At 39.2% G+C, this 21076-nt stretch overlaps 2 protein-coding genes across 3 annotated transcripts in view; one reads left to right on the top strand and one right to left on the bottom strand.

Moving 5' to 3' along the window:
* The window catches only part of SELENOF (selenoprotein F), a 51792-nt gene extending 40781 nt beyond the window's left edge, over window positions 1–11011 (bottom strand). Inside the window, exons 1-2 of the mRNA XM_026497670.4 lie at window positions 10622–11011; window positions 1290–1457 (exon numbers count right to left, since the gene is read on the bottom strand). Of these exons, the coding sequence (XP_026353455.1) occupies window positions 1290–1457; window positions 10622–10705 (252 nt within the window). The 5' untranslated portion in view covers window positions 10706–11011. The remainder of the gene's footprint in view (window positions 1–1289; window positions 1458–10621) is intronic.
* Window positions 11012–11244: 233 nt separating this feature from the next.
* HS2ST1 (heparan sulfate 2-O-sulfotransferase 1) overlaps window positions 11245–21076 on the top strand; it is a 167144-nt gene continuing 157312 nt past the window's right edge. For both annotated transcript variants that reach the window (XM_026497669.4, XM_026497668.4), the window contains exon 1: window positions 11245–11781. In XM_026497669.4, the coding sequence (XP_026353454.1) occupies window positions 11658–11781 (124 nt within the window). In that variant the 5' untranslated portion in view covers window positions 11245–11657. The remainder of the gene's footprint in view (window positions 11782–21076) is intronic.

Below are 21076 nucleotides of genomic sequence, written 5' to 3'. Positions count from 1 at the left end.
AACTGAGAAATCAAATATTAAATTCTGTTAAATATTAACATTTTTAGGGGTGCCTGGGGGGCTCAGTCGTGACGCGTCTGCCTTCGGCTCAGGTCATGATCCCAGGGTCCTGGGATCGAGTTCTGCATCAGGCTCCCTGCTCAGCAGGAAGCCTGCTTCTCCCTCTCCCACTCCACCTGCTGTGTTCCCTCTCTCACTGTACCTCTCTCTGTCAAATAAATAAAATCTAAAAAAAAAAAAAAATAACATATTTAAAATTTTGCTTATTTTTCTTTTAGAATGATAAAAGTATACTTGGTGTTAGAAATAAACCTTTACTACCTAGTAACATACAATTATGTAAAGCTTTACAAACTGTAACACTCCAAAACAGAATTCAGTATGTTCAGTATGAAAAGGAAGCATAACAGAGATGCTTTTTTTGGTCTCACTCCAAACACAGGGAACTCACTGATTTAGTTTTATTTGCCTTATATAAATGATCTTTCCATCTTTTCTTCTTAATTTTAAAAAGTATAGGGGCTTTTATGAAAAGATTTAAAAATTGGGCAACTATTAATTTGAACGGGACAAAACAGATTTTATTGGATAGTTAGAACTACTTATCCTTGGCTGTTTTCAGGTGTTAAAGATGAGGTTAGGTGTCTGTAAATATTAGTAACAGCCATGTAAATTAACAGACCATATTCTTTGTTAACCAGATAAAAAGTTTATCACCTACAATTATGTGCCAGGTAGTAGGTGCTACACTTTTTTTTTTTTTAAAGAATTTATTTATTTGAGAGAGAGCAAAAAAGCACAAGTGGGATGAGGGGCATAGGGAGAAGCACACTCCTTGCTGATGCAGGGCTTGATCCCAGAACCCTAGGATCATGACCTGAGCTGAAGGCAGCCACTTAACCAACTGAGCCACCCAGGCGCCCTAGGTGCTGCTATACTTTCATATCGAATTTCATTGTAAGACTGAGTTCTTACTGCAAATGAATATAAGCATCTTCATGTGGCCAGAAGTTAGGAAGACTGGAGAACTTCAGGATCCAAGCATGCTATAATAATTTTGCAACCCCTCTGCTAAACAACCATGGTAGAATGGGGTCCTGGTATATAAACCTTGACTGTCCTCCTAGTTGCTTCAATTGATCTAGTGGGCCAGAAAGAAATCAGTTGACTTTCTAAAACTACAAAATGTAAAAGCTAGAGATTTTATATTTAAGTTGATGAGGCAATTTAACATTTCACCTTATCTCAACTACACCAACTAATGGAAGAGAGATACTAGAAAACAATACCTTTTTTGTTTCAAATTGTGCTTCTTCCTGACAGCATCCTCTACAGTCAGGATCCAGCTGAAGCAGGTTAAACTGTCCAAGAAGATCACAAGAGCTGCAGAGCAAGTTGCTGGAGAAGCCTAACTCTCTGCAAGCCTCTGATGAAAACTCGGCCCCAAATGCAGACACCTGAAAATAAACAAATTGGGAAATAAAACACTATTCCATATTTATATTGGAAAGCTTCCAAGAAAGGAAAACCTAGGGTCATCAAAATCTAACACAGTGGAGATGAATTACTGAAATGCCTCATCTGGGGACAAATTCTTAATTATTTTTAAGCGAGTCTTTGGTTCTTCCCAATTCCCTGACAATCTTTTTTCTGAAAAATTTGCCTTCTTTCAGCTTAGCTGAAATATGATTAACAAAAAAACAATATATATTGTTTCTTTTGGCATATATATATATTACATATAAAAACCTTTTTTAAACATTCGGAAGTTAAACAAAAAATTTTTTTAAAGATTTTATTTATTTGAGAGAGCGCACAAGTGCTCCCGCATGAGCCAGAGGAAGGGCAGAGGGAGAGAGAAGCAGACTCCCCACCGAGCTGGGAGCCTAACATGGGGCTCAATCCCAGAACCCTGGGTTCAGGACTTGAGCCAAAGCCAGACACTTAACTGACTGAGCCACCCAGGTGGCCCCCATAAGTTTTTTAAAAAGGAATTTCCTTAGAAGAAAAACCAAATTCCCTCTTCATTTTAAGAACTTAGCGCTTGTTGACATGGGTCTATGAAGTAACATTAACTTCTAGGTCTCTACCACACCGTACAAACTTATCTTCATTCACATCTAGCAGGGGAAGGGGAAGGAAGAAGATGGAGTGAGGAGAGCAGGAACCGAAATAAAGCTTTGGGGTTTAGGTACCAGCTCCATCACTTATAAGCTGCGTGATCCTGGACAAGATAACCTCCCTCAGCTTTAACTTCTTCACCAATAAAGGAGCAATAGTTCTTACATAAAATAGATTGAGATAAGATGAATGAAATGACTTATGCAACCAATCAGAACAACCAGCAAAAGCAGGCTTTCAAAAATATCTGTTCTCTTCCCTTATCCATTCTCTCATGCATGTCTCAGTGAATATGGTATACCTTCATCTAAGGTCAATCCCTCTGCCCGTGCTATGGAGCCTATCTTCTGCCATTTCCACAGGGATTTAATTTAATTGGTAACTCAATTCTTCAGTGTATTCAAACCTTAAGGTTCTAATTGCTCTCCCCACATTCTGTCATTTCTGAATTGTTACTACAGTCTAGCTTCTGATCCTACCATTCAACTAAACTTGCCAAAAATCACTAAATGCAAAGGCATTCAAAACTGTTCTGGCTCCAGCTGTTCTTTCTATGGGCTTGTCCTCCTTCTTAAGTGCTGCTCTTTTTCATATTCTATTTCTGGTTCTCTCTTTGCTTTACATATTTTCTGTAGATGACTGCATCTTTCCCAAGGCTTCAAATACCCATTACTGAAAACTCCTGAGTCTTTTACTTGAGTTCAAACCTCCAAAGCCAACAGCCTAACTGACCTCATTTATATGTTCCACTGACATCGCAAATTCAAAATCTCCAACAGTGAAACTTCCCTTTTCTGCTTAAATCTATTCCTCTCACTGTGCCCAACATATTAGTAAAATGGCACCATTTTCCCTGACCAGTGGTTGCTCAGGTCAGTCACCCTAGATTCTACATTCTCTGCCATTCTTACAAGCAATTAATTAACAAGTTTTGACAATTCTGTTTCTCAAAGAGCTTTCAAATCATTTCTTGCATCAGTGGCTTAAATGGTCACTCCCAGTACTACCCTTCTTCACTTCTTCAATCCCTTTCTATTTTTCAGCTATAATGAATTCCTGGAAGAATAAAATTCCTACTTATACATTTGCTCATATTTTTCCTACATCTAAGGCTCCCTTTTCACCTTTTTAATCTCAACTTAATTCCAAAAACCTGATCAGTATCAGTCTTTCAGGAAACCTTCTATGGGGTAAGGGGGGGGGGAATCAGATACTAATCTTTAGCCATAGTGCTTTTCAGAGAAATAAATTTGTGCACAGTTCTAAGACAGCACCACTCCTGACACTGTACTCCGTAAATGTAGAGTTGTCTGATTCCCTAGTACTGTGAACTCTTTTGAGGGCAAGCATTAAACTATTATTACTCTGTGTTTAAAGCTAGTTCTTATCTGTGAACAAATGAATTGGTGAAAACTACAGCCTCAAGTAGGGGGAATTTCAGATTGTTTGACTGCAACTGGTTGATCTTCTAGACCAAGGGTATGCAAACTTTTGTAGAGGGCCAGATAGTAACTGTGTTAGGCTTTGGTGGCTAAATAGTTTCTGTTTCAACTACCCAACTCAGGTATGGCAGCACAAAAGCAGCACAGACAAAAATAAATGAGTGGGTGTCTTCCAATAAAACTTCATATAAACAGGGCCAGCTGGATTTGGCCCACCAGCTATAGTTTGTCAAACCTTCTTCTAGACAAATCAGGTAGGTAAAAACCCAAGGGCATTTGCCAATGTAAAAAACGAAGGAGTGCTGGCATACTCGCCCAAAATGTTGATCATCCAACTGGTCTTCTGCCAGTCAATACCCTAATTTGATACCTTACACATCTTTCATCTTACCTCAGTAATAATGTGGAATGTATGTAATATTCAAAATAGATCCCAGTCTTGTGGGAGGCACCTAAGACACGTGCTGCTGTACTGGTACTTGGGAGTAATTTCTTGATTAGTAAAGTGATATGCTTGATCTATTTCACAGGTTAATTTGTATTTTCCAAAGATGGCCACACCAGTATGTACACATCATCCCACGTGGTAGTCTTACAATGTGACTGGCAGTCCTCTACTGAGAAATAGGAGTCTATTTTCCCTCCCCTTGAATCTGGGCAGGGGCTTGTGACTGATTCTGACCAACAGAGTACAAAAGAAGGGATACTATGTGGTTTTGAGGGTAGGTCATAAAAAAGGAAACAGCATCTTAGTGGCTAGTGCTCCTACATGCTGTGTCTTTGCCTCTCTCAGAACACTCTACTTTGGAACTTAGCCACCATGCTGTAAGGTAACCTAAATTAGGGGTACAATATGGACAGTCCCATATAGAGAGCCACTGAAGCCCCCAGCTGACAACCATCATCAATTAATAGACATATAAATAAAGAACTTCATATTTCAGACCTGTCTTTCAGCTGAGACCCCATGGAACACACAGCTCACCCTGCTGTATGACCTGTCTGAATTGCTGACCCACATATCTAAAAGCAAAATGGTGATTTGTTTTGCAGCCATGGTAACTAAAATAGGTAATAAAAGTGAAATCACTTTGAAAACATGAACTGCTTAACAAATATAAGAAACTGTTATTGCCAAAGCATGTTTTACAAAACAAAAATTTCAAATGAATGACCATGCAATCATATTATTTGATTTTATTCTGGCATTTATTAAGCACCTACTGACAGGTGGCATAAATATGCAAAACACGTGCTTTGGAGTCTGATGACATCTTGATTCCAATGCCAGCACAGAGCAACCTTACTTCTGAATTTCTGAATAGGAGTAATTACCATTTATCTCACAGAGTTTTTTTTTTTTTTTTTTTTTTAAAGATTTTATTTATTTATTCAACAGAGATAGAGACAGCCAGCGAGAGAGGGAACACAAGCAGGGGGAGTGGGAGAGGAAGAAGCAGGCTCATAGCGGAAGAGCCTGATGTGGGGCTCGATCCCAGATCGCTGGGATCACGCCCTGAGACGAAGGCAGGCGCTTAACCGCTGTGCCACCCAGGCGCCCCTATCTCACAGAGTTTTGAGGATTAAAGGAGAAAAAGTACAGGAAGCATCTAGTTTTCTACCCAGGACACAGTGGGTACCTGATAGATGTCTGCATTATTCACTTTCCAGTACTCTTAAAAACCTCTTAAATACAAAACACTACTTATGTTTTAATTATTAGGAATGGGATAGAGGATAAGTGTAGTGGAGATGCAAGGTTAACTTGAGTTTCATGAATGAACTACTTCTTTCTAGCTCTTCTATCATTAGTTTTGCAGACTCAAGGCTTTGTTTTTTGGGGGGGAGGGGTGGAGGGGCAGAGAGAGAGGGAGCCAGAGAAACTTAAGCAGCCTCCGTGCCCAGCACAAGCCCAATGTGGGGCTCCATCTCACAACCCTGAGATCATGACCTGAGCCGAAATTAAGAGTAGGATGCTTAATCGACTGAGCCACCCAGGTGTCCCTTAAGGCTTTGAATCTAAGGATATCAGAACATATTTTAAAGTACTTCACTAATAAACATCATATGTTAAATAATATAGGAGTTCAAAGTTATAAGTTATGCCTGTTCATTATTACTAAAAATCGAAGAACATTTAAATGTGCACATTAGCGGCGCCTGGGTGGCACAGCAATTAAGCGTCTGCCTTCGGCTCAGGGCGTGATCCCGGCGATCTGGGATCAAGCCCCACATCAGGCTCCTCTGCTATGAGCCTGCTTCTTCCTCTCCCACTCCCCCTGCTTGTGTTCCCTCTCTCGCTGGCTGTCTCTATCTCTGTCGAATAAATAAATAAAATCTTTAAAAAAAATGTGCACATTAAGGTTAAACATTAAAATTTAAAATACAGCTACACTTGTAAGAAAGACACAGAGTCTAGGGACAGGGTGTGATAACCCTGACTGGGATAACCATTTAAGTTTAATTTCCCCAGTTCAAAGTAGGAGTGACAAGCTAAGAGACTCCAATTCTTTTCTCCATGCATTACTCACTGATTTACTTGAGAGGGTTGTTGGCAGGGAAACTGGATTAACCATATTGTAACATTACCTTTTCAGGCAAACGTCTGGTATAGATATACATTTTATTATACATACATATGATTAGTTTTCTCTTAACTGGTCTTTAATCTCAGAAAACGCATAGATTTCTCATGTAATTGTGAACAGATTTCAAATCTGAGACTAAACCAAATAGATGGGTTTACAGATGAACTCCATGAAAAATGAATACCAGAAACATTGCCATGACAGCAGGCTCTCACAAAGCACCAGATATTTCACTAAGCACTTTATATCATCATTCCATTTAATCATAACAACTCTAAAATAGGTTTTATTCCCATTTTACAGAGAGGGAAAGAGGCTTAATTAGGATAATTAAGGTAATCTAAGACAACACAGCATAATAGATGGCAGTATCAAGATTCTAATCCTGACCAGTCCTCAAAACCCTTATTAACTACTATATCTCACAGAATCCTTGATGCACCACTATCATACGTACTACTTAGAGTAATAAAAATGACAGCAATTGTAACTGTGCAGCCCATTGTAATAAGATGGATGGAGGTTAACCTGTGAAGAAGAGGAGAATAAGGTGTTATGTCTCAGATACATAGTTTCATTCTATACCGCTTTCAGTACAGTGCCTCTTTTTTTTCTAAGATTTTATTTGTCAGAGAGTGAGAGCACAAGCAGGGGGAGCAGCAGGCAGAGGGAGAAGCAGGCTCCCTTGTGAGCAAGGAGCCCGACGAGGGACTAGATCCTAGGACCCTGGGCAGACACTTATCTGACTGGGCCACCCAGGTGTCCCAGTATAGTGTTTTGAATGAAGAAATATTATGTATGAGCTGAATGAAGCCTTGAATACCACTTAGTTCTGGGGTGCTCCAGAGAAAGCTCCCATAGGCCATACTAAAATATTACTTTTCTAATGCTAAAGCATACTCAGAATGTATTTTCAGATTAAATTACTTTATATCCTCCCAGCTGTCACCTCATTGGAATTCTGAGAACTATGCATTGCTATTAACTTTAAATTAGGGCTACACAGTAGCACAGTGATAAAAACTTGTCTAGTCTAAGGACTCAGAGGTGTAAATTAACAAAGTAGGAACTAAGTCCTCTATTCATCTTGGTAGCTCAACCTCAAGGTGCCAAGAAGTTCTTCCCTCATTCCCTTTTTATTCATCTGTCAGGTTCCAAAGATTTGGCTTTTTTTTTTTTTTTTTTTTTAAACCACTGCCAACAACTTCTTCCACCTGGTCACTACCCCCCCTTCAGACTATGAAATGCAGTTTTCTAACTCTTTAGTGTTTTTCCAACAATCCTCCATACTTCCCCTTTCATTCTCAAAGAATTTATTGCCTTATTTTCTTCAAAACACTACTCATTACCCAAGAGATAGAAATAAACGTTGGGGAAGTTAAAATAGTTCAACAAGAGTGAACTGCTCAGGACTGTCTATTTTTGGAGTCATTTTGTATTTGTGAGAGCGAGTGGGGTTCATCACCAATTTACACAAACTACAGATATCCTGAGGATTCTGATAGCAAGAACAAACATGTGAACTAGGTGGCCATTCACACCTCTGAGGGATTTTATTTTTTAAAGATTTTATTTATTTTTGTGCACATGCATGAGCACAAGCTTGGGGGGGGGGTGCAGAGAGAGAAGCAGACTCCCTTTCAAACAGGGAGCTGGATGTAGGACTCCATCCCAGGACCCTGGGATCATGACCTGAACCGAAGGCAGACACTTAACTGGCTGAGCCACCCAGGTGCCCTCCTCTGAGGGATTTCAATGAACAAATACATATGAGCCACAATAAAAAACAAACAAAAAACCAAACCCAAAATAAGGTCTCTGTATTCCCTTTACCTACATTCTTGACACAGGAGTTGGGGGGGGGTGGAGGGTTACATACACAGAGGTATGGTGCAGTTAAGACTGTGGATCTGTGTAATACAGTGTAAGATATGATGATAGAATATGAAAGGGAGACAGTATATCTGACTTTGCATATCTGGAGATGGTATTAAATTAAGCTTTGCATTTTATCTAAACATTTTACATTAGGCCTGGTGAGGGAGAACATGGTATGTGAGAGATATGCTAGAACAAATGACCCCAATTCTTCACCTTACCTTCTGGCTCTTGCAGTAGAGGTAAGTTCTGGGAATTAAGCCTGGCTAAACAAATAAGTATCAGGTGAAACAGGCCTTGTTAAGGAATGTTCAGGAAAATAGACTTCACCTTAAAAACAACAGGGAACCACTGAAAAATTTCAATAATAAAGTTTTAAAAAGATGACTGTGGATGCATTGTAGAGATTGGATTAGAAAGAGAGAAAATGAGATATGGAACCCAGTTTAAGGAAGCTGTTGTGGGAATTCCAGGCAAGCAAAAATGGTGGCCTGAATTTAGGTACTGCCTGTGGACACAGAATTAAGTGGACTGGCTTGGAGATTTTCAAGGGTTTAACGACTAAGTGGATTCAGAGAGTGAAAAAAATTTTAAAATGACTACCTGCTGGCTTGGGCAATTGGGACGCTGACAAAGCCAAGCATTTAGGTTCTGACAGAAGAGTGAACCAGGAGGCTATCAGTGCTAATGACAGAGATGCTGATGGTCTGAGCGAGGGATTAACATTAAGTGCATGGATCTGAGAGATATTTAGGTACTAAAATCAACAAGACTTCGCAATTGCCTGATATGAGGTATGTAAAAGTCGAAGATGATACCCAACTTTCCGACTTATGTAGATGGTCATGGTGGTAGATTATTTAATAGCCAGAAATTCCTCCTATCCTGGTATGTACATTTCTTTGTCAAGTTTGTCACTCCTCCCATGCAGAGATGGAGTCTGTTTCTCCATCCCTGATGTCTAGACTGGTCTATGATTTGCTTTGACAAATATCATGAGGTGGAAGTGATATAGGAGATTTCCAAGGCTAGGCTTCAGGAGGCACTGCAGCTTTTGCTTTTTAAAAAGGAGTGCTGCTCCAAGACTGCCATGAGAAGAAGTTGGGCTGGCCTATTGGAGGATGAGAGGTCACAAGGAGGAGAACCAAGTCAACCTTGCTGACAGCACCAACTAAGAAAGAAGCCATCTTGGACTTTTCAGTTCAGCTGACCTAGTAGCTCAAAACAGCTACATTCATGAGCCAGAGGAAATCAACAGAGGAGCTGCACAGCGGACCCACAAAATTATGAGAAATTGTTATTTTAAGCCGCCAAATTTTGGGGTGGTTACACAACATTGATAATTAGAGAAATTAGGAGAAGTCAATGTGAAATGTTATTCCTTATCTTTGCACGGTAGTGGACTCTAATTATCTAAGATTGGCACACACAAAAAAATCTCCAGTCGAAAATTTACAGAGGGGTCTTTCAGTAATTTCTAAGGGGCACCAAATGCCTGAATAACAGAGTACTATGATACTAATTAGAGAAGTTAAAAATCCACCTTTGAGGTATGATTGCAAAAACAAACAGGCAGGAACTTCAAACTCTTTGAGGAAAGAAAAGCAGGGGCTGTTTATGGAAGTCTTCGGGATAGGCCCTAACTCCCCCAAACCCTGCCTAAGTCAATGATACCAGGTCTCCTAGGAGAAAACTTTTCAGCAGGCTCAGTAATGAAAATACCTCAAGAATTAAGCTGATTAATGAAACGTGTAAAAGTTCCCGCAGTGCCCGGAAATAAAGAAGTTATTCACATAGCAAAATATGGATCGCAAGCTTCTTAGAAGGAATCAACCAATATTAAGTTGCACATGAATGAATAGAAAAATAAGACAAAATTACCCCTTCTCTATTCAAAGATTAAGAACGCGTCTGTTAAGAACTTATTTAAAAAGCTGATTAACACTGCCCGATTTTAAACGAGATGAAGGCTATCATTTTAGAAAATCGATTTCAAAAATAAATTATGCTTTAGTATAGAGTAGCTCCTTTCATCCCAACAACGTTGTTTAAAACCACAAGGCACTGAAATGCACCCAGCAACATGTGAATAACAGAGATCAGAGATAAAAGGCTAATAGTGAATTAGAGACCACTAACAATTGAGAGAAAAAGTAAACAGGAAGTGTACCCTCGACCAGACTTGGGGGCTTTCTTCTAAGATTTAGGGAGCCTTATCACAAAGAACGGTAGTCCCTCGTATTCTGCCCGTTTAAAAACAATCTTCATTCCTTTCTAAGATTCATTGTCTTCCCCCCCCCCCCAACGTGTCGTTTACAGGTTGTTTTTAGCTGGAACTCTGCAAAAGAAGATAACTGCTACTCAAGATATTCTGAAGTCAGGAGAAAGAACCGCTAGAAATCCGGGGCGGGAAAGGAAAAGCATCAGACGAGGAATGAAGCCACGTAGCATTCCGGGCGCAGCGGTCGCTAAGGAAGCCCAGTCCTCCCACACTCTCCAAGTGTGGCTACCACACAGGACCGACTGTTTAGTATCCCTCATCGCAACATTCCCTACTCGCCCTGGGCTTCCGCGGACATGATCTTCACTTACCGCTTGAAGTACAGCAGCCAAGAGCAACCGCAACCCAAACGCCGGCCGGAGCAATCCATCCGGCCCAGCCGCCATAGCTACCATTTTCCGTAGGTTTCCGACTGTCCGAAGGACCCCTTAGCTAGGGGCGTCCACTCCGGAGCCTGATCCAAAACTGGCTGCTAAAGGCCTTTGCCATCAAGCCTCTTACTCTGCAGAGACAGGTATTACCTAAGGTTATACTGGAACCTAAAGGTGGTCAAATATCTTTATATTTGATATAAATATGAAGTCGCTGGGTCCTTTCGAAAACCCCTATCAGGCATTTTCCTAAACTCCCCAAATCTGTGCAGCTCCGAGCTCCTTCCTTTTATTCACGACATTTAGTCAAGCAGCCAAGAAGCCCCGCCTTCGCCGGTTTCAGCCTGCCTCCTTCTCCAAGTTTACCCAATCGAATGCCGCTTTTGTTGACACCCACGGCAAAGGAAACCAACCGTAACACGAACCAAGAGTGAGGCTCCGGGTTTCTTCGGTCCAATAGGCACAACTGAACGGGAGCAGAGGGTGGAGCCTCTGGTTGCCGAGCAGCGTACGTGGATGCGTGCGCGTGGTGGCGGAGAAGGATGGGCAGGGGGCGGAGCCGAGGGCGGCGCAGCCGCAGCCGCAGCGCTGGCGGAGGAGCGCGCGGCCGCGGGCAAAGGAGGGAGGGAAGGAAGGAAGAGAAGGAGGCGGGCAGGCAGGCGGGCGCGGGGGTCGAGTATTGAGGCTGTAGAGAGGCGAGAGCCCGGCAGCCGCTTCGCGCTGTTTGCTGCGCGGGCTTTTGGAGGGGGCGACGGTTGAGTCGGTCCCGGAGAAGCGGGCACCGGCGGCGTTGGTGCTGGCGCCTGGGGGCGGGGGACTGGGGAGGCGAGAAGGGGGGTCGCTGCGGTGGTTCTCTCGCTGTCGCGCTCTCCTTGCCTTTCTCCCGGCTCGGTGGGCTCCCCCCGGCGTCTCACTCGCCTCCGGGGCCCCGCTCCCCGCCCCCCGCGGTATGTCTTGATCCCGAGCAGCGGGTTTCATGGGGCTCCTTAGGATTATGATGCCGCCCAAGTTGCAGCTGCTGGCGGTGGTGGCCTTCGCAGTGGCGATGCTCTTCTTGGAGAACCAAATCCAGAAACTGGAGGAGTCCCGATCGAAGCTAGGTAAGGAGCAGAGCCACTCCGGGGTGAGTGGTGTGGAAGGGGCCGGGCCAGGGAGGCATTGCGACCAGAGTAAGTGGGCTTTCGTCTAACCTGCGGTCTGGCTCGGGGGCAAGAGGGTGAAAGAGCTTGCAACGAGAGCTGGGACTGGGGGCATCGAAAACACAAGCTCCAAGCATGGTGTGAATTAAGCTTGAGTGGTGTGCTGGGCTGGCGAGGTCACGGGGCAGAGGTTGCTAAGGTGGGCTTTCCCGTGCCTGAGGGTTACCAGAAGTAGGCATTCCACGGAGGACACGGCAAGGGAAGACCGAACTCAGTAGGAAGCGGGAACTGCTGGAGGAGGCAGGAACGCTCAGCCTTACGTGTTTTCTTGAGTCTCCTGAAAGCCCCGGCAGTGTCAATCGAGGGGTATTCTAATTTGAGGTGTGGGCACCTGGATACAGATCTTTTGGGGACGGGGAGGTTCACGAAGGGATAGATGCCCGGAAATGGAGGGAGATACTGGGAATGATGGTGAGTAAAAGAAACACACTGTAGTGAGTTGCACTCTTGTGCTGGTGGCAGCAAGGGACCACACAACTGACGGGAGAAATAGGCTGCCAAGGTAGGACAGGAAAGCAAATAAAAAGCTTCGTGGTACTGAAAGGAGGCATCCAAGTGCTTTTTTTTAGTGGAGCTAAATTTTATTAATATTTTGGGTTTAAGAATGTTTATGTATGTGGCCCCCGGCAATGTTGATGTAGTGCATTTAGGAGAGAAGAGAACGCTGAAGGGGACATAACAGTGAGATTTAAGTTGGTGAAAGGAAAAGTAAGATTATGCAATAAATAAACCGTATGCTTAAGTACCTTAAGGAATTCACAGTGCTTACTTTAATGAGAGAAGGGGTCTGAAGTATATATAATGTTGGAGTATGAAGTTGTAAGAGACCGGAAAAATGCACAGGTAATAGGTACTTTCAGATTAGTAGGGAACTTTGGCGTTTGGGAGTTTGGGATGGGGAAGGGAGTGTTAATGCGATACATTTTGATTTAAAAATGTACATGGCATTTAAAAATCAGCTCAAGAGGCTGTATTTTGAATATGGAAAAGTAATGTGAAGTGTTTTTCAGCATTGTTGTAAATACTTTTGAGAAGCAAGCAATAAAATACCAGCAGCAAAATCATTTAGACTAACAGCTAGGTGCTGCTGTGGGTGATTAACATCAAGGAAAAATGTATTAGTAAATAATTGTAATATTAGAAGAGTAGCTGTCTATTTGCAGTTTTGGCAGACTTTGCGAAAAACCTTGGAAACATGTTAAAGAGCAGTCTGTCAAAGAGTATCAAATAAATCTGATTGAAGTGCAACTAAAGTTGGAGGAGCTAAGGATAATTCCATTCCTCAGCTCTAGGGTAAAACTCACCCTGTATAGTTTTGAATTTATTTACCATGATTTTATTAATTATGTGTCTTGTGTGATGGAAAAATTATTCACCTTAAACATTGAATGTTAGCCAATACACTTTTCCTTTTTGTTTGGATCCACTTAGCTTTCCGGGTCATTTTCTGGCCTCTTTAATGATCCAGCTTTACAGAAAAAAATGACTCCTCTTAGAGAAATTTGAAAGTTATATTAAAATTAAGACTTGTATTTTTCTTTGTTGTATTGCTATTTATATTTCTTGAGCACATTACAGTAGCTAGGATAACTTCAATTTTTTATTTTCTTTTTTTTGCTTCAGATTTTTTTTTTCATAACTCTGGAAAGTGGTTTCCATGGACACAACTTAATTGATTTTAAAAAGAGGATTATCTTAACATGTAGAAAGCCACAGGTAGAAAATAATGTGCTTTTTTTGCCCATGATTTTTTTACAAAAAACCTTTAAATTCCACCAGAAATAGTAAATATAGATCAAATCGCATACTCGAAAATGAGCCAGGGAAAGGAGCTCAAATAGAAAACACTTGAAGGAACTAATAATGCTCTGGAGCTGCAAAAATATGGAAAGTAAAATGTATAACTTTATGTCAGCAGTCTTGATTTCTTAAAAAGAAAAGTCTTACAAAAGACAGTACTAAAACAGATGTTACCAGTTTGTGATCTTCCTTAGGGAAGGAAGGCAGAAGAACGCATAGTTCGACAATCAGACTCTGTTCTAGGCACTTCCATATGTGATATTCTTATGTAATCATCCAAGAACACCATAGAAAGCTATTTTTACAAATGCAGGAATAGGCTCAAAGGTTACATAACTTGACCACATAACTAATAGTGGCTCAGTCAGCATTGGAACCCAGGTACGTGTGATTCCAAATCCAGTGCTTCTTTAATTATACCGGGCTGCTTGGGACTTTATATTGACATTACACTAAGATTTAGCAGTTTGAATAGAATTTTTAAACGGTAATATCAATGTTTAATTGCATTTATTGCTAAGAATGAATATAATTCTGGGAAAATCTAATTTCTGACACAAAGAAATTGGTTTAGTGTAATGTCTGCTCCTTGTTTATATCCAAATAATGAACATAATTATATTACCCAATGAAACGACTGAAATAGGTTATTTCTGTTGTAGGAAAAAAAAAAGTCTGCAGTTTTCTGAAAGTGTAAAGCTTTCTGTAAGCTTATGCATAAGTTACAAAATTTACACAGTCAAATCTATCAATTTAGGCAAGTAGGTTTCTTCTGTTACTTGAGAAGACTGTCCCCAACCAAGATTATGTACATTCTCTATATTTTGTTATAGTATCTTATAATTTTTATTTTTTACATTTAGTTCAGTAAAGTGTTCATATATTTATAAAGATTTATAATTTCTCTCAATGAATAGCAACTTATGGTAAATAATACACTAATAAATAATTCATATTCCACTGTATGTTACAGTTCTTTTTTTCATATATTACAATTCATTTTTTCATGTATCAAATTGTCCTATGTTTTTGGATTGATTTTCGACTCCATTTTTTCTACTAATTACAGATTCTCTAAACTTGCAGGATCTATATATAGGCTTCACGGCATCCATGAATTCCCTGAAATTATATGCATAGCTTTCATCAGATTTGCAAAGACATATGTGATCCCTTTAATAGTAGGAAACACTGACTTGCAGTAGATGGTTTGTATTTAATGAAGCATGTTTTTTGTTTGTTTGTTTTTAATACTAATATAACATGCAGCTTATGAGTTACATTTAGGATACAAACACATTAATTAAAAAGTTCTCTGGGGTGTTATGTTGAAAAACTTCATTTTATTAAAATGTATGCTTAATTTTTCTAATGAGATATGGAAGATGACATGGAGTCAATGAAAACTGTTACTTAGCTTACTACTTACTTAGCTGTTGGAATTGTATATCAGAACTTGTTGCTTTTACAAAGTAGTTTTTTTCTGAATCTCAGGAGACACCTGTTGCTAATGTTGTCTGATGGAGTAGTGCAATGAAACCTTTGTTACATAAATGTTAGAATTAATATGCTTATTTTATTTTGTATAGGGTCTAAGGATTTAAAATAATATTTGCTGTTCAAATGCTTCTAACACCACTACGTGAGTTTGTGAATACCTTAGGACATACTCTTTTAAATGAGGACAGTAACTCAGAGTGGACTATTTAGTTCCCTTCACTGGTGAAAATTATGTTACTTTCTGCGTTCTTAAAATACTCCTAAACTAATGAACTAACTCCAGGACTAAGGTTGAGACTGCTGTTTGGAATTTAGTAGTATTTAAAGTGCCTGAAGTAAGATGCAACAGTATCTGTAATGTTGCCAAGAATGGTAGATTTCTCTACTTCTGAAATTGTTTGAAAAATTCACAGGAGCTACTGCTTGGAAGACTTTGGATTAATTGGAATGCAGGTATTCTAGAATTACTAATTAGTGCCTCACTTATGAGTCCTGAATAGGATGTCTAATGCCATGGAGTAATCACTAGAAAGAATTGGTCTCAATTAAGGTAATCCCAGGATGTCTGTCTACCACTCTGTTAAGACTTCTAATAGCTTTTTGGCACCTAGTGGAGTTGGAATAAGAACGATTATTCAAACACTGCTCTCCAGAAGACCACTTTTGAGGGATGTTCTAGCTACCTGGACTTGACAGTCATGGTTCACTATAGCCTAATTGTTTATAATTATCTACCCACCTACTAGTAACTGTGTTTATGTACTCCACCTTTCTGCCTGTTAACTATAGATTATCAGGCTGTTGGACCACTTGTGTACCTGATCCAATTTCCTAACCTACAAGGTTCCAGAAGTTTTCCTTCATTCTCCTATAATCATTCCTTCTCTTTCTGCTTGAATGTTCTCATCAGCATATGAACATGCTATTATTTCTCCCACCCAAAAATCAAAGCAATACTTTCTCTTGACGACCCTTTACTCAGCCAACCTCTGTTCCATATTTTTTTAAATTTTTTTAATTTTTACATTTTTTTAAAGATTTTATTTATTTATTTGACAGAGATAGAGACAGCCAGCAAGAGAGGGAACACAAGCAGGGGGAGTGGGAGAGGAAGAAGCAGGCTCATAGCAGAGGAGCCTGATGTGGGGCTCGATCCCATAACGCAGGGATCACGCCCTGAGCCGAAGGCAGACGCTTAACCTTAACTGCTGTGCCAGCCAGGCGCCCCTCTGTTCCATATTTTGGCTTTCCTTTGCAGTAAACTAAAAACTTGTCCTGTCTTATTGACTCTAATTGTGAGACTCAACAGTAATTTCCCTACATCCTATGGTCAGCTTTTTGTCTTTATTTTACTTGACCTATCAGCGGAATTTGACACAATTGATCACTTCCTCTTTTTTTGGTAGGTTTTCTTTACCTTGCTTCCAAGATAACCATGCTCTTGGTTTTCTTACCACCTCATTGGTGGTTACTTCTCCAAATCCCGCGTTAGGTTCTCCTTTTCTCCTCAACCTCTTAGCATAAGCATAACCCAGGGCTCAGTTTTTGGAACTCTTCTCAGTTTACTCTTCTTAGTGGGTGACTTATATGCTCACCGCTTCCAAATATGTATTTCTAATTCAGGCCTATTTCCTGGGAATTTGGCTGCCCACTTGAGTGTGTCTTTGAGTAATTAATAGACATCTCAAGCTCATGGTGTCCAAATGGATCTTCTGATATCTTTGTCCACTGCCTCATCCATCCTGAATGCATTTTATCTTTGACCTTCCCTATTTCAGTTGATGGCAGCTCTATCCTTTCAGTAGCCAGGGTTTTACTTGACTTTTCTTTTTTCACACTCTGCATCTAATCTGTCAGAAAAATCTTGTTAGCTTTGCCTTCAAATATTTCTTCAATATGACTACTACTCAACACTTGCACTGTTATCACCCTAATTCAAGATACCGTCATCTTTTCCCTGGATTACTGCCATGTCTTAACTAGTCTGTCTGCTTCCACATTTGCCTTTCTACAGACTATTCTTAATATAACAGCTAGAGTGATCCTTTTAAGATGTAAATCAAATCATGTCACTCTGCAAAAACTCTAGAAGCTTCCTGAGTTAGGGCCCCAATTTTATTGGCTAAACATGGCAAATGACTTTTTTTTTCCATTCACTTACTGGGTGATCATTTTGGTGGATGGTTTTCTTTACATGGGTGATTGATTCAGGGTCTTGGGTACCTTCTGCCATCTAGGACATTAAAGGGTGAGGAGGCCCCCCTTTCTAAACTTTTTTGGCCTCTTATCCTCAGTATTGATGAAGACTGTTCACTATATGCAAGGTGGGAGGTTGGTAAATAGGATTTTTAGCTGGCTGTTACTTATCAGTTACAACTGTGTATTATGGAAGGGGGCAGCATACATTTGAATTTTTTGAATCTCTTTGCATAAATCATAAAATTTATTTAGATTTGTTTTATGCCTCAGCATATAAACTGTTTCAGTAAGTGTTCTGTGTGAACATGAAAAATGTATATTCTGTTGTTATAGGATGGAGTATGCAGTACATGTCAATTAGGTCTAGTTGGTTGGTATAGCTGTTCTTCTATATCCTTGATTTTCTTCCTGCCTACTTGTTCCATCAATTATAGAGAGGGGGTTTTGAAATCTCTGATAATAATTGTGACTTTGTCTATATTTGCTTGATGCTCTGTTACTTTTTGCTTCATGTATTTTGAAGTACTATGATTAGGTGCATAAATGTGTAGGAATGTCATGTCTACTTGACTAATTAACCCCTTTTTCATTATGAAATGACCTTTTTTATCCTTGGTAATATTCTTTGCTCTGAAACCTACTTGTCTGATTAGCCACTTCAGTTTTCTTTTGATTAGTGTTAGCATGATAGATCTTTTCCCACTTTTTGATGTTAACCTGTTTGCCTTTTTATTTAAAGTGGATTTCTTGTAGGCAGCAAACAGTTGGGGCTTGCATCCAATTTCATAATCCCTCTTGTAAATGGTGGTGTTTGAAACATTTACTGTTAATGTAATTATTGATATGGTTGGGTTTAAATATGTGCATTACTACTTGTTTTCTATTTGTTCCATCTGGTCCTTGTTTCCCCTTTTCTCTCTTTCTGGCTTCTTTAGGATTAAGTATTTTGTTATTCTGTTTTATCTCATTTGTTGACTTAATAGGGGTGCACTTTTTTGTGATTATTTTAGTGATTGCTTTAGGGTTAATGGTATACATTATACTATGTCCTGTGTAAGAACCTTAATTATACATCACCATTTCCTCTTGCCTGGCTTTTTGCTATTATTATATATCTTATTTTTACATATAGGTTCTATAACACAGTGTTATTTTAAACAATCAGTTATCTTTTAAAGAGATTAAAAATGCCTGTTTTATATTTACTCATCCATTTTACATTCCCAGTGCTCTTCATACCTTTGTGTAGATGCAGGTTTTCATCTGGTACTATTTTCCTTAATCCTGAACGATTCCTTTTAAAATTAGTTATACTGGGGTACCCGGGTGGCTCAGTCTGTTAAGCATCTGCCTTCAGCTCAAGGCATGATCCCAGGGTCTTGGGATGGAGCCCTGTATTGGGCTCCCAGCCCAATGGGGATCCTGCTTCTTCTTCCTCTGCCTTTTCCCACTGCTCGTTGTTTCTCTCTCAAATAAATAGAATCATTAAAAAAATAAAATTAGCTATACTGAATGTTTACTGGTGATGATTCTTTTTTTCCACTATTGCATGTTTGAAAAAGTCCCTGGTTACCTTAGATATTTTTGCTGGGTATAGAATTCTAGGTTAATGTATATATTTTTTCTTTCAGTGCTTTACAGATGTTGCTCCATTGTCTTTTGGCTTATGTTTTTTCTTATGAGGCTGCATCATTATTATCTTTGTTCAGCTGTACTTAATGCCCTTTTTTCTTTTGACTGCTTTTAAGATTTTCACTAGGTTTTAAGTTAATTAAAATGGGCCTTGCTATAGTTTTCTTCATGTTTTAGTGTGTATGTTATTTTAGTTAATATTATTGATACAGTATATGTGTTATTTTGATTACTAGTAACTTTTAAAAAAATATGAATTAAAAAAATTTAGTGGCACAGTGTAAACACAGTGTAAACATTTCAGTGTAACTGAAGTCCTGCAAAAAATAATTTTTATTTGGTCTTCAATAAAGAGAGTTGTAAACTCGACCCTATTTTCGTCAGAAAAGAGCTTAGTGATTAATGAGGGCTGTCTATGTTTCTTTCATTTTCTAAGGTGTGATGTAAAAGGACAATATCTTAAGTAGTCAGTGATAAATATAATATTTTGAATATAGGGAAGAATGTTGGAACTTTGAGTAAATTGAGTTGTTGAATTAAAATCGATAATCCTCCTTCAGCCTTGTGTTTGACTTAGTTCTTTTAGCTTTGTCCATATCATACTGAAACTAGTTCAGCAGTCGGTTTTGACGTGGAGATTGATGATCAAATACAACTGAGAAGTTTGTGATTATTTTGTATTTAGATTTTAGGAAGCTGCCTCTAATTGCCAGCATTTTTTATTTCACCATAGTACTTTTTTAAATAAAATACAATCGTCTCCAATAAAGTGTTGCATGTTCCCTGTGTGTTATACACCGGTGGCAGAAAGCTAGTTTAGCTCAATTGTTTCCTCCATAGAAGAGCTGATTAGAAAAACTGGCTTGACATGATCTTAAGGTATATTTTAGTGGACAGCTTTTTTTTTTGTTGTTTTTTGTTTTGTTAAATGGGATAGGATAAAAACCATTCACCATTGTCCTTTAGAACATAAACTTCTTATCTCCCCTTCATGTTTTGAAGATTAAAACAAAAGAAACACACTTCTGATGGTATTTTAGTGTCTCAAAATAGATTTCTGAGCAAGGAAAATTAGGGGTATGTGTGAGTTTTTTGCTTCTGAACCTGGGAATTGTTAGTGATAGTCCCTTTGATTTGGAATGAACCCATCCAGGAATGTCTGATTGTTGAGGTGCCATTACGCTTCCTTTCTGTTTTGTCCCAGGTTAGAACTCTGACTAATTAAGCCTGTGACTAGCTACAGCTAGTCTTCCTCATGACCACTCTGACCACTCTGACTTCCTTTTGATCTTTTATTTTTTTCTTACTTGATTTGAATCTCTTCCTTCTTTGCCACTGGGCCCATGTTTCTTCAGTGGTTTTCTGCTTTTTCCACCAGTGGCAAGCCATCATGACTCCTGAACCTTCATCTATAACAGACAATAATAACTAACATTTGTTGAATACTTACTGTAAACTAGGCATATTTTAAGTGTTATATATTTATAACTTCATTTAATATAAATGTTGCTTATTTCTGCTGTCCTCAGAGAGTGGGAAGATAAAATGATCCTCAAATGATGTAATGAATGTGAAAATGTTTGTAAACTATAAAAACTACAATAAAAAAACCTACATTTATAAGTTATTATTAATAGTGATGATAATATATTTATTGTCTTTTTGTTGCTGTTGTCTTTTTAGTTTAATGTAGTGTTGAGTTTATGTGTTTTTTTGCTGCCGTAGGCTTTGCCCAATGCCCTACGTCATAAGATTACACTTGTCTTACGACTGTTCAGATAAATCAAATGATGATGTTACATGAGTTAAAGGTTTGACATTCAGATTAACTATTTCTTTCCTCTCTTAGGAAGGAGTAAAAATCACTGGCAGTTCATATTATTATTTGCTCCTAAAGATAAACATCTGTTTACTTTCATAAAAATTACAGAAAAGTCCTGGCTCTTTACCATGACTGAAGTTCCTTCACTCTTGCCTACTAATCTTTGCTAACTTGGCAGTTTAAGGATAGATTTTTATAAAATGCACATTAAATTTGAATTATGAACAAGGGAATTTCTGTGTG

The sequence above is a fragment of the Ursus arctos genome, unplaced genomic scaffold (assembly GCF_023065955.2).
Source record: "Ursus arctos isolate Adak ecotype North America unplaced genomic scaffold, UrsArc2.0 scaffold_12, whole genome shotgun sequence".
Classification (NCBI taxonomy): domain Eukaryota; kingdom Metazoa; phylum Chordata; class Mammalia; order Carnivora; family Ursidae; genus Ursus; species Ursus arctos.
The sequence above is the reverse complement of the archived record's forward strand: the minus strand, read 5'-3'. Positions and strand labels throughout refer to the sequence as shown.